The 11,136-nt window shown below is 39.1% G+C and overlaps 1 protein-coding gene and 1 long non-coding RNA gene across 3 annotated transcripts in view; one reads left to right on the top strand and one right to left on the bottom strand.

Annotated features, from left to right (window-relative positions):
- LOC116541348 overlaps positions 1-8,585 on the top strand; it is a 23,454-nt gene extending 14,869 nt beyond the window's left edge. The window contains exon 2 of the long non-coding RNA XR_004264806.1: positions 8,511-8,585. This is a non-coding gene — a long non-coding RNA (uncharacterized LOC116541348). The remainder of the gene's footprint in view (positions 1-8,510) is intronic.
- The window catches only part of DBR1 (debranching RNA lariats 1), a 13,400-nt gene extending 2,903 nt beyond the window's left edge, over positions 1-10,497 (bottom strand). The window contains exons 1-6 of one of the 2 annotated variants that reach the window (XM_032265443.1): positions 10,161-10,497; positions 9,466-9,590; positions 7,796-7,876; positions 6,589-6,674; positions 3,862-4,086; positions 72-152 (exon numbers count right to left, since the gene is read on the bottom strand). In XM_032265443.1, coding sequence (XP_032121334.1) covers positions 72-152; positions 3,862-4,086; positions 6,589-6,674; positions 7,796-7,876; positions 9,466-9,590; positions 10,161-10,357 — 795 coding nt within the window. In that variant the 5' untranslated portion in view covers positions 10,358-10,497. The remainder of the gene's footprint in view (positions 1-71; positions 153-3,861; positions 4,087-6,588; positions 6,675-7,795; positions 7,877-9,465; positions 9,591-10,160) is intronic. The other variant, XM_032265452.1, reaches the window with a different exon arrangement.
- Between the last annotated feature and the right edge of the window lie 639 nt (positions 10,498-11,136).

Raw genomic sequence — 11,136 nt, 5'->3', positions numbered from 1 at the left:
GGAAAATTAATTTTTTTTTTAAGTCACTGGAAGAGTACAACTGTATTATAAAATCACTTCGTTCTATTTACCTGAAGAAAATCTCTATGTGGTAAGCATTTGTCCAAGGCTAAAAATCTGGTTGTTTTGGCTGTCTGTCCTTTATCCTTTTCCTGGACAATATGAATCATGATTTAAGAAAGAATGTTAAAACAATCACAGGTAATTCATACACGGAATAGGACAAAAATAATCTTTATTACGCATACCCCTAAGTTGTGTGTCAAAGGAATGACTTGTTACTTTTCCAAAACAAGTTAATTCTGTATCCACTTGTGCAATAACAGAAAGGCACTTAACTTCTCGGGCCTTCAATTTCCATACAAAATTCAAAGCAAAAACTAATGATGATGATGATGATGTTAACTCAAAGCACTGAATACACATAAATCAAAGCATAAAACCCAAGGATTAAAGATAAACAAAAGAGCTTAAAAGTAAACTGGCAGAACTAAAACTGTACAATTTTTAGAAGAACCCATAGGGGAAAATCTTTCTAACTCTAGGTTAGGCAAAGATTTCTTAGCTATAATACCAAAAACAGATGTGATAATGTCCATAGAATGAACTATTACTCAGCAATAAAAAGGAATGCAATATTGATACAAGCTACAACATGAGTGAATCTCAAAATCAAGCAAATGAAAAAATCAGTTGCCAAAGACTATGTATTTTATGATTCCATTTAAAGAATGTTCAAGAAAGGCAAATCTCTAGAAACACAAAGCAAGTTAGTGGCTGCCTGGGGCTGAGGTAGGAACCAGGATTACCTACAAGCAGGCACAAAGGATCTTTGGGGGTGATTTTCTAAAACTAGAATATGTGATGTTGGCACAACTCTGGAAATTTACTAAAAATCACTGAATTGTTCACTTAAAATACGTTAATTTTTTTTTTTTTTTGAGACAGTCTTACTCTGTTGCCCAGGTTGGAATGCAGTGGCACAGTCTTGGCTCACTGCAACCTCTGCCTCCCAGGCTCAAGTGATTCTCATGTCTCAGCCTCCCAAATAGCTGGGATTACAAGCGTGTGCCAATGTGCCTAGCTAATTTTTGTATTTTTAGTAGAGACAGGGTTTCGCCATGTTGGCCAGACTGGTCTCAAACTCCTGGCCTCAAGTGATCCACCCGCCTTGGCCTCCCAAAGTACTGGGATTACAGGCATAAGCCACAGTGCCCGGCCAAAACATGATAATTTTATGTTATGTAAATTACACTCCAATAAAGTTATTTTTTTTAAAAGTGAATTGACAGAAACATGGGATTCACAAACTTGTAGGTCATTTTGGAAAAAGTTAAAAAGTGACCTACTGTAAGCAGCAAGGCACATGGAGGAAAAAACACAAGAAGGCAAGCAATGGTATCTCCTGCTGAGGACCAAGCATCAGTTCAGTTCTGGAGGTACAAGTTGAATATGCCTTATCTGAAATGCCTGGGACCAGAGTGTTTTAAATTTCAGATTTTGGAATATTTTCAGAATACATACTGGTTGAATATCCTTAATCCAAAAATCTGAAAATTGTGTTATGTGAGTGCTCAAAAATTTCAGATTCTAGAGCATTTCAGATTTCAGATTTTCAGATTAGTTAGGGATGCTCAATCTATACTAAGAAAAATGGAAGGCATGGAGATTACAAGCAGATATTGGTAGCAAAGCAGTTCTAAGGAAAAGTGATCTTTGATGTTGGTAAAGGGGCTAAAATAGAAAGTGGCAGAGTGAGGAGGCTGAGGAGCCAATTACAAAAAGGTCAAACATACCATTAATGCAGAGATACAATGAAAAGAGTAACCTCTCCTTCTCCCAGTGAAACTAGGAAGTGAGAAGAATAAATCCACAATGGAAAGGGGCTACAGAAATATTTTCAGACAAAAGCTTCCCAACTGTGTTTGAGGAACATTGTTGAAGTGTACCTCTAACACAGAAAAGTGTTTGGTTAAGTTTGGGAAGCCTCACATTCTACTCTTGAGAAAGGCAATGCTCATTCGTGCATTAGTGCACTAAAGACACTCAGAAATTCTCTAGATGTCTCCAAGAAGAAATCTGTAACTCTGTTAACCCAGCATTTTCTTTTTTCTTTCTTCCTTTCTTAAAGTTCTGGGGTACATGTGCAGAATGTGCAGGTTTGTTACACAGGTATACACGTGCCATGATGGTTTGCTGCATCCATCACCCCATCATCTACATTAGTTATTTCTCCTAATGTTATCCCTCCCCAATCCCCCTACCCCCTGCTATCCCTCCCCTAGCCCCCCACCTCCCAACAGGCCCGAGTGTGGGATGTGTCCATGTGTTCTTATTGTTCAACACCCACTTATGAGTGAGAACATGCGGGTTTGGTTTTCTGTTCTTGTGTCAGTTTGCTGAGAATGATGGTTTCCAGCTTTATCCATGTCCCTGCAAAGGAAATGAACTCATCCTTTTTTATGGCTGCATAGGATTCCATGGTGTATATATGCCACATTTTCTTTATCCAGTCTATCACTGATAGACATTTGGGTTGGTTCCAAGTCGTTGCTATTGTGAATAGTGCCACAATAAACATACATCGTATGTCTTTATAATAGAATGATTTATAATCCTTCGGGTATATACTCAGTAATGGGATTGCTGGGTGAAATGGTATTTCTAGTACTAGATCCTTGAGGAATCACCACACTGTCTTCCACAATGGTTGAACTAATTTACACTCCCACCAACAGTGTAAAAGGGGACCTATTTCTCCATATCCTCTGCAGTATCTGTTGTCTCCTGATTTTTTTAATGATCACCATTCTAACTAGCATGAGATGGTATCTCAATGTGGTTTTGATTTGCATTTCTCCAATGACCAGTAACGAGGAGCTTTTATTCATGTTTGTTGGCTGCATAAATGTCTTCTTTTGAGAAGTGTCTGTTCATATCCTTTGCCCACTTTTTGATGGGGTTATTTTTTTCTTGTAATTTTTTTTAAGTTCTTTGTAGATTCTGGATATTAGCCCTTTGTCAGATGTAACCCAGCATTTTCTAAACAGTTTTCCTACAGAACATGTTATGGGAAAGTCAAAGCAGCCAGAATCAGAGGTGAAAGGAAGAAATGCATACTTCCATAGAAGTCCAATTATAAATATACATTTATTTTCTACCTTCCATCAAGCACATCATCCATGCAGTTAAGCAAAGGAAACTGGGGGTCATCCTGGACTAAAATCTCTCTAGAGCTGCTTCATTCCGTGTATTCTCCCTTTGTCTTAGTTTAAAACCTTCTCTTTTGCTTAAATAGCCTGCTCTGCCTACGATTTTTTATTACTCAAATCCATACACAACAATGCTGTCAAACTCATCTTTCCAAAATGAAAATCTGACTTCATCACCCCCCAAATTTCCCCATCATCTCTGATTAAAACCTGAACTCCAGAGCATGTCCCCTAGATGGCAGTTATGATCTAGCTCCAGCTACATCAGTCCCTATGCCTCAGACCCACAGGAACTACCTACGAGTCCCAAAATACCCCATGCTCTCAGACCTCTAGGTTCTGCACATGTCAGTCCCTCTAAATAAAATATCCTTGCAATCTATTTCTTCCTGGCACTTTAAGACTCAGTTCAGCTGTTGCCTTTTGAAAATCTTCTCTATCTTCATCTCTGACGCTCCCATTCCACAGCCTACGTTTTCTCTCAAACTTATTTACCATTTTGTAATTGCTTATCTTTTTCCAGCATCACATACTGAGCTACTCACAAGAGGTAAGTTATCTTGCACTTCTTTCTCTAACTTTAGAACTGTGTCTGGTCCATAGATGTCCAGTGTGTGTTAAATGAAAGAATAAATATTTTGTTTTCTACCTGATGCTGCATCAAGGCGGCAAACTTCACATGAAGGTGGGCAGAAAACCAATAAGTAGGTTTTAGATGCTCTAAAAGCTCTGAGGCAGCTGGACTTCCTAATGTGTTATTTTCCACTTCTTGTCGGAAAAAAGATTTAGTCTTGAGAAGCTGCTTCTTATTTCCATAATGATATATACTTCTTGGCCAATCATGAGACAAGAATATATCTATAGGCTGCCTCAGCTTTCAAAACAGAAAAAGACAAGAAAGAAAACTCTTAAAACAGATTAACAAAAACAATCCCCTCCCTTCTCTCTACCACCATACCACCATTCACCCACTGAGATCTCGAGAATTCTGTGTAATTCATTCTAAGGACACTTTAAGGGAGTCATAAAAATACTAGGCTACTCATTCATCTAGGCAAAGAAAAGGTGCATTTTTCTCTGCTCATAAATCATTCTTATTTTCAGTGGCAGGGCAATAGAGACACGCTCTAATTAGACTGCCGATCATCTAAGATCTTTAGCACTTAGTTTCTAAAATATATAATATCCATAGTTCTTTTCCTTTTTGGTAAAGAATGACTATTTTGAAGATCCAGAGACACCAGATTTCATATGACCTCTAACATAATTGATTCAGTAAACCCAAAGATTTATCAGGGAAAAAAAAAATTCTAATAGGCTCACATAGTTTACACTAAAAAACTGTTTACCACATATATTAGTATTTAGTTAAACAACTAAAGGAAACAAAATATACTCCAGACTTTACTTATCCCCAGAACCTTCAAGTAATCTGAAACGAATACTTGAAAACTGAATTAAAACAAATAACTGTTCGAGACAATACAAAATATGAGACAGATACAACTAACTACCAAATGACTGGCATGGCCGATAGGTGCAACAAAAATTCACACTAGGGTAATGACTCTAAACTAGAAAAGTCATGATTGGCCGGGCATGGTGGCTCATGCCTGTAATCCCAGCACTTTGGGAGACCGACATAGGCAGATTGCTTGAGTTCAGGAGTACAAGACCAGCCTGGGCAACATGGTGAAACCCTGTCTCGAGAAAAATTAGCTGGTGATGTGTGCCTATAGTCCAAGCTACTTGGGAGGCTGAAGTGGGAGCATCACCCAAGCCTGGCAGATTGAGGCTTCAGTGAGCCAAGCCATGATCACACCACTGCACTCCAGCCAGGGTGACAGAGACCTTGTCTCAAAAAAAGGAAGAAAAGTCGTGGTTGGGAAATGGCATCTAAGTTGGGTCTTACAGGACTAGTAGGATTTAGATTGGTGAAAGAGAAAACCTATTCAAGGGAACTGTATGCACGAGGCATAAAAGAAACACTTGCAAACATCCGTAGGTTCCTGCAGAGGTTCTAGAGACAGTGTGATGGGCATAAGCGCAGTCAGGCAGACTCTATCACTAAACTTTGGGAAGTTCTGGGCAGGTTACTTACCTGTCTGAGCCTTGGCTTCTCCTTCTTAAAATAATGAAATTAAGAGTAAGACCTATCTCATAGGGTTTGAGTGGAGATTATATGAAATACCAAGTGTGGCCGGGTGCGGTGGCTCAAGCCTGTAATCCCAGCACTTTGGGAGGCCGAGGCGGGTGGATCACGAGGTCAAGAGATCGAGACCATCCTGGTCAACATGGTGAAACCCCGTCTCTACTAAAACTACAAAAAATTAGCTGGGCATGGTGGCGCGTGCCTGTAGTCCCAGCTACTCAGGAGGCTGAGGCAGGAGAATTGCCTGAACCCAGGAGGCGGAGGTTGCGGTGAGCCGAGATCGCGCCATTGCACTCCAGCCTGGGTAACAAGAGGGAAACTCCGTCTCAAAAAAAAAAATACAAAAAGAAAAAAGAAATACCAAGTGTGAAGTTTGCTTAGCCCAGTGTCAGCAATGTAGTGGGTTCTCAAACAAAAACCTAGTTTCACCTACTGTGCAATTAAGCAGTGTTTCCATATCACCTTTACAATTTTCCCATTTCCTCTATCATCTTTACTATTATTTATTTTCTATTTAACACCATTACTTAATTATACACAATAAAATGTTTATTATATTTTCTTTAAAATATCATTTTAATATTTTCTTTTAAATATCACTTTAATAGGTATTCTTTAGCCTTACCCTAAGTAATAATATTTGAAATCATGAATTAAATGTTTCATTCTTACTAAAATAAACTCATAATTATTGAAGTAAAAAAACATTCCCAGGCACAGCGGCTTATGCCTGTAATCCCAGCACTTTGGGAGGCGGAGGCAGGTGGATCACCTGAGGTCAGGAGTTCGAGATAAGCCTGGCCAACATGGTGAAACCTCGTCTCTACTAAAAATACAAAAATTAGCCAGGCGTGGTGGCGGGCGCCTGTAGTCCCAGCTTCTCAGGAGGCTGAGACAGGAGACTCACTTGAACCCAGGAGGCAGAAGTTGCAGTGAGCCAAGATTGCACCACTGTGCTCCAGCCTGGGTGAGAGTGAGACTCAGTCTCAAAAAAAGAAAAAATAAATAAAAAATTAAAAAAAAAAAAAAACATATGTGTGTGTGTGTGTGTGTGTGTATATATATATATATTCATCTGTGAACCTCCTAAAAACTCAAGATCCACATTTTAAAAATGCTGAATTGCTCTTCTTGGAAGTACGATACCAATATGACCAAAATACATTTTGGTACAGAATTATTTAAAAATTTTTTCAAGTCTGCTGTAATGTACTTTTTACGTACCTGTTTTAATTTATAGACTTCAATATTTCTCACATGATATATACTCCTGACTGTAGATGAATTATAAGGGGGGCATTCAAAATGACCTTAGATTGAAGAAGAAAAATAAGCTATATTCAATTCTTTTAAATACTGCAAATACAAAGACATATACACAGCTCTCCAAAATATCATGTACACCTTCAATATATGTGATTTTAAAAAGTTATCTAGGAAAATTTTTTTAAAAGATGGTGGCCTGCCATATCCTGTGCAGGCTCAACTAGGGGCGAATCTGCTTCCTAAGGTCCCAAACATGGCTGCTGACACAGTTCAGTTACTTTCTAACTGTTGAGTGGAGACTATTTCCTTATGCTCCCAATATTAATAAAATAACAAATTATTGTTGTTTTAAGCCAAAAAAGAAATATGTGTATTACATGCATAAATGATATCCCTGGGATAAAAGAGGAAACCCGATTAACATCTTCTCAAGACTGATTCCAATTTGTACTCACAACTGCCACAAAGAAGACAGCCTATTTTGTATCTCCATTCCAACAGTCTAAACTAATGAAGAGCCAAGTGGCAGGGAACAAACTTATAACAGTTACAGTCAGGATGTAAGTTTCAGCTGTCAACTTAATTCATGAAATTTGTGAAATCAATGTGAATCCAAGCTACTCCTTTAACTTTAAAATCAAGGTATAATTCATTCAGACACAATGAAATGAATAAGCAGTGTGGTATACTTATATAATGGAATATTATTCACAAATGAACAGATCAGATTACATGTATCAACACAGATTTCAAAACATGTTAAACAAAGAAGCAAGTTGCAGAAAGATACAAGCAATATGATACATTTATATGAAGCTTAAAATATACTATGTGGTACATTGTTTAAAGCTCTTATATATGTGGTAATGATGTAAAATAATCAAGTAATTGATAATCACCAAATTCAAAATAATGACTGCCTGGCAAAGAGAGGGAGGGAAGAAAAGAAGGGAATGGGATTGAGGACAGATAAACAATGAACTTTAATTGTATCTATACCGTCTTATTTCTTAAAAAAATCAAAATAAAAAATAGCAAAATACTAAGACTTGATAAAACTAGATCAAGGATACAAAGACATATGAAAAAGTCTAACGATATATATGCTTAAGTTGCTCTGGGGCATGCAAGCTCTAAAGTTTAAAAATAATTCTCAAAACAATACCTTTTCGATAGTCATGAGATTTAAAAATACCAGAGATTCCACCGATCCTTACACCTCGGTATTTTACCACACCAGCCAAACCTAAAACATTACAGTTAAATAAAATCACTATAGGCAAAAGGAATCTCTTCACACTGACTGAATAAACCATTCCATTTAGATGGAATCTGAGTTCTAAAATTATTTGAAAATTAAGGACCATGATGAGGTTACCATTTTTATATAATAATATGCCAAAAGTATATTAGTGATATATTATAACAATATATAAAGGAGAGGTCTGGAATTAGATTAGCCAAAAGACTAAGTAGATTCTGGAAGGGACAAATGAGATAGCATGCTGAAAGTGAAACAGACATAATTTTGTACCTAACTGAATACAAGAGTGAGGTAGTGAGAGGTGGGAAATGTCCCATGATGGATTTATATGTTATAAACCTGAAAATCAACAGGCATAAGGTATAAAGAAGCTGCAGCTTCTAATATCATTTCTGAATGATCATATTCTGACAATTTCACTTTTTCACATTATAATATAGGATGAATACATCAAAAGATGATCAATAAGTAGTAAAGTAGGGAAACCATTTCTGAAATTATGATCTCGTCATTGGTAAAATCTATAAACAGTTCTAGAAAGAATATATATTTAAATAAAGGGATGGGGCTGGGTGCGGTGGCTCATACCTGTAATCCCACCACTTTGGAAGCCCAGATGGGCTGATCACTTTGAGCTTATGAGTTCAAGACCAGCCTGGACAACATGGTCAAACTCCGTCTCCACAAAAAAATACAAAAAACAAAAAAATTGGCTGGGCGTGGTGGTACACATCTATTGTCATAGCTACTTGGGAGGCTGTGGTGGGAGGATGGCTTGAGCCTGGAAGGCAGAGGTTGCAATGAGCTGAGATCATACCACTGTACTCCAACCTGGGCAGCAGAACCAGACCTTGTCTCAAAAAATAAAAAATAAAGGGATGAAAAGGCCATATAGTTTATAGGGGCTAATATTGAGACAATCTAATCAAATCTGTCGATCTAAAAGCAGATTACAGGAAATCCAGAGGATAAAAGGTTTTTGGTTTTTTGAGTTTTGTTTTTTTTTTTTCATTTTTGAGACGGAGTCTCACTCTGTCATCAGGATGGAGTACAATGGCATGATCTCGGCTCACTGCAACCTCTGCCTCCTGGATTCAAGCAATGCTCCTGTCTCAGCCTCCAGAGCAGCTAGGACTACAGGCACACACCACAATGCCCAGCTAATTTTCTGTATTTTTAGTAGAGATGGGTTTCACCATGTTGGCCAGGATGGTCTCCAACTCCTGACATCGTGATCAGCCTGCCCTGGCCTCCCAAAGTGCTGGGATTACAGGGGTGAGCCACCTCACCCGGCCGGTCTTTTTAATTCAATAAAAACGGTGAGAAAAAAGAAGGGACTACAAATAGCGTGTGAGGTCTTTGCAATTATATTAGCTAGTGGTTAAAACACCAGATGAAGGGTGTGTTTTCATGCTCACCTATTTAATAATTAACTACTTTACATTTTCAGGATTAACTATTTAAATTAATGATATTCTCCAAACACCATACATCTCCAGAAACAACCCAGCTAACGCAAATCCTGATAGGCTCTTCCATCCCAGGAAAAAAAATTATCCACAAACGCATACCTAAATAATAAATGTTTGGTGCCACCCATCCACCATAGGGTAACTCTTGTAAATGATTTGAGGCTTCATGGTTTCCCCCAATGAAAAGTGTGAGAACTGGGGCCTTCTTCTCTCCAGAATAATACCTAGAACATAAGAGCAAAATCAGTTACCACAAGTAGGCATAGCAGAAAAGCAAATAATTTCCAAAAAACAAAACCAAAAACTGAGTTCATAAAAAGTTAAAAAGCTCTTTCTAAAGGAAGTGCCCAGTACCCATCCTTGCCCTTAGGAATGAAGAGCTTCCACCTTGGGCTTCAAGTCAATTAAGTCAAGAACTTTGTCAAGTTCATTGCCATAACCTCATCTTCTAGAACCGCAACAAGCACTTAGCAGGCGCCCAGTAAAAACTCCTGGATCATTGAATGAACTAATTCCAGAGTCCTATCAAGTATAAGGTAGCTTCTAAACCTGTCAGCTTCTTTCTCCAGGTCGTCCCCTCCCAGGCTTCGGTCCCCTCCCAGGCTTCGATCCCCTGTGAAATGGATAAGAAGGCTGTATGGAAAGAAGGAAAGTGACATTTCCTAAGCGCCAGGTCCAAGAAACACAGAGCGAACAAAGACAAGATCTAAGGGAAACAGGCAGCCAGTGGCAGAGGGAAATTGAACACAGTCCCACCCCGCACCGCCTAGTCCCGGCCCGGGCCGCGTCCTCACCTGTAGAAGGTTTGCATGTGGCGGTACTTGGGCGGCACGGCCATGCAGCGTAGATCCGCCTCATTGCGCACCGCCTGGAAGTCGCCGCAGCACAGCAAGAGGTCGACAGGCCCCGGACCGCGCCGCTCCGCCAGCGCCAGCGTCTCATAGATCTTATCCAGCTCACCGTGGCAACAGCCGGCCACAGCCACCCGCATCCTGCCGGCCAGAGGAGTGGAGCGCTGCCCGCAAGCTCTACACTACAGGCCCGACTGATCGCTCAGCTCCCGCCAACTTTAATAAATAGAGCCGCCGACTGTTGTAGACTCCTGCAAAATAACTCACTTCCGGTTTCCAGATCTCGCGAGAGACGGACCGGGAAGGGCAAACCTAACTCCAGGATCCCAGGGAAGTTTTTTTCTTTTTTCCCTTTTTTAAAAAAATATTATTGTTTTATGCAGCCAACAGTTATTTGTATATACATCCACAAACGTACTCTTTTCATTCTTACTCTTTTCTTCCTGGATTTCCATGTTTCTCTTTGGGATCATTTTTCTTTAGTCTGAAGAGCTCACTTCAGTTTTCCTGTTTGTTTAGTGTAGGCCAAGCACAGATGAATTTTTCCTAGATATTTGTTTGTTTAAAAATGTCTTTCCACTCTTGGGAAAATGGTGATGCCAAGCGCGGTAGAGCACGTCTGTAATCCCAGCCACTGTGGAGGCTGAGCCAGGAGAAAGAGAGACTTTGTTTCACCTCAATTTATAAAGGATGAGTTTACTGAGTACTGAATACCAGTTCAGCAGTTTGGTTTGTTTGTTTGTTTTTACAAAGCATTTCAAAAAAGCATTCTGTTATCTTCTGGCTTGCATTATTTTCTACTGAGAAGTCACCTGTAAATTTCATTGAAAGTAATGTGTCTTTTTCTTTGCTGTTTACTGTTTTATCTTTCTCTTCCTTCTCTCTGTACTCCTTAAAGCTATTTTAATATAATATGGCT

Source organism: Sapajus apella, unplaced genomic scaffold (assembly GCF_009761245.1).
Source record: "Sapajus apella isolate SASKATOON/1434 unplaced genomic scaffold, GSC_monkey_1.0 scaffold4, whole genome shotgun sequence".
NCBI lineage: Eukaryota > Metazoa > Chordata > Mammalia > Primates > Cebidae > Sapajus > Sapajus apella.
This window is presented reverse-complemented; position numbering and strand designations above follow the sequence as displayed.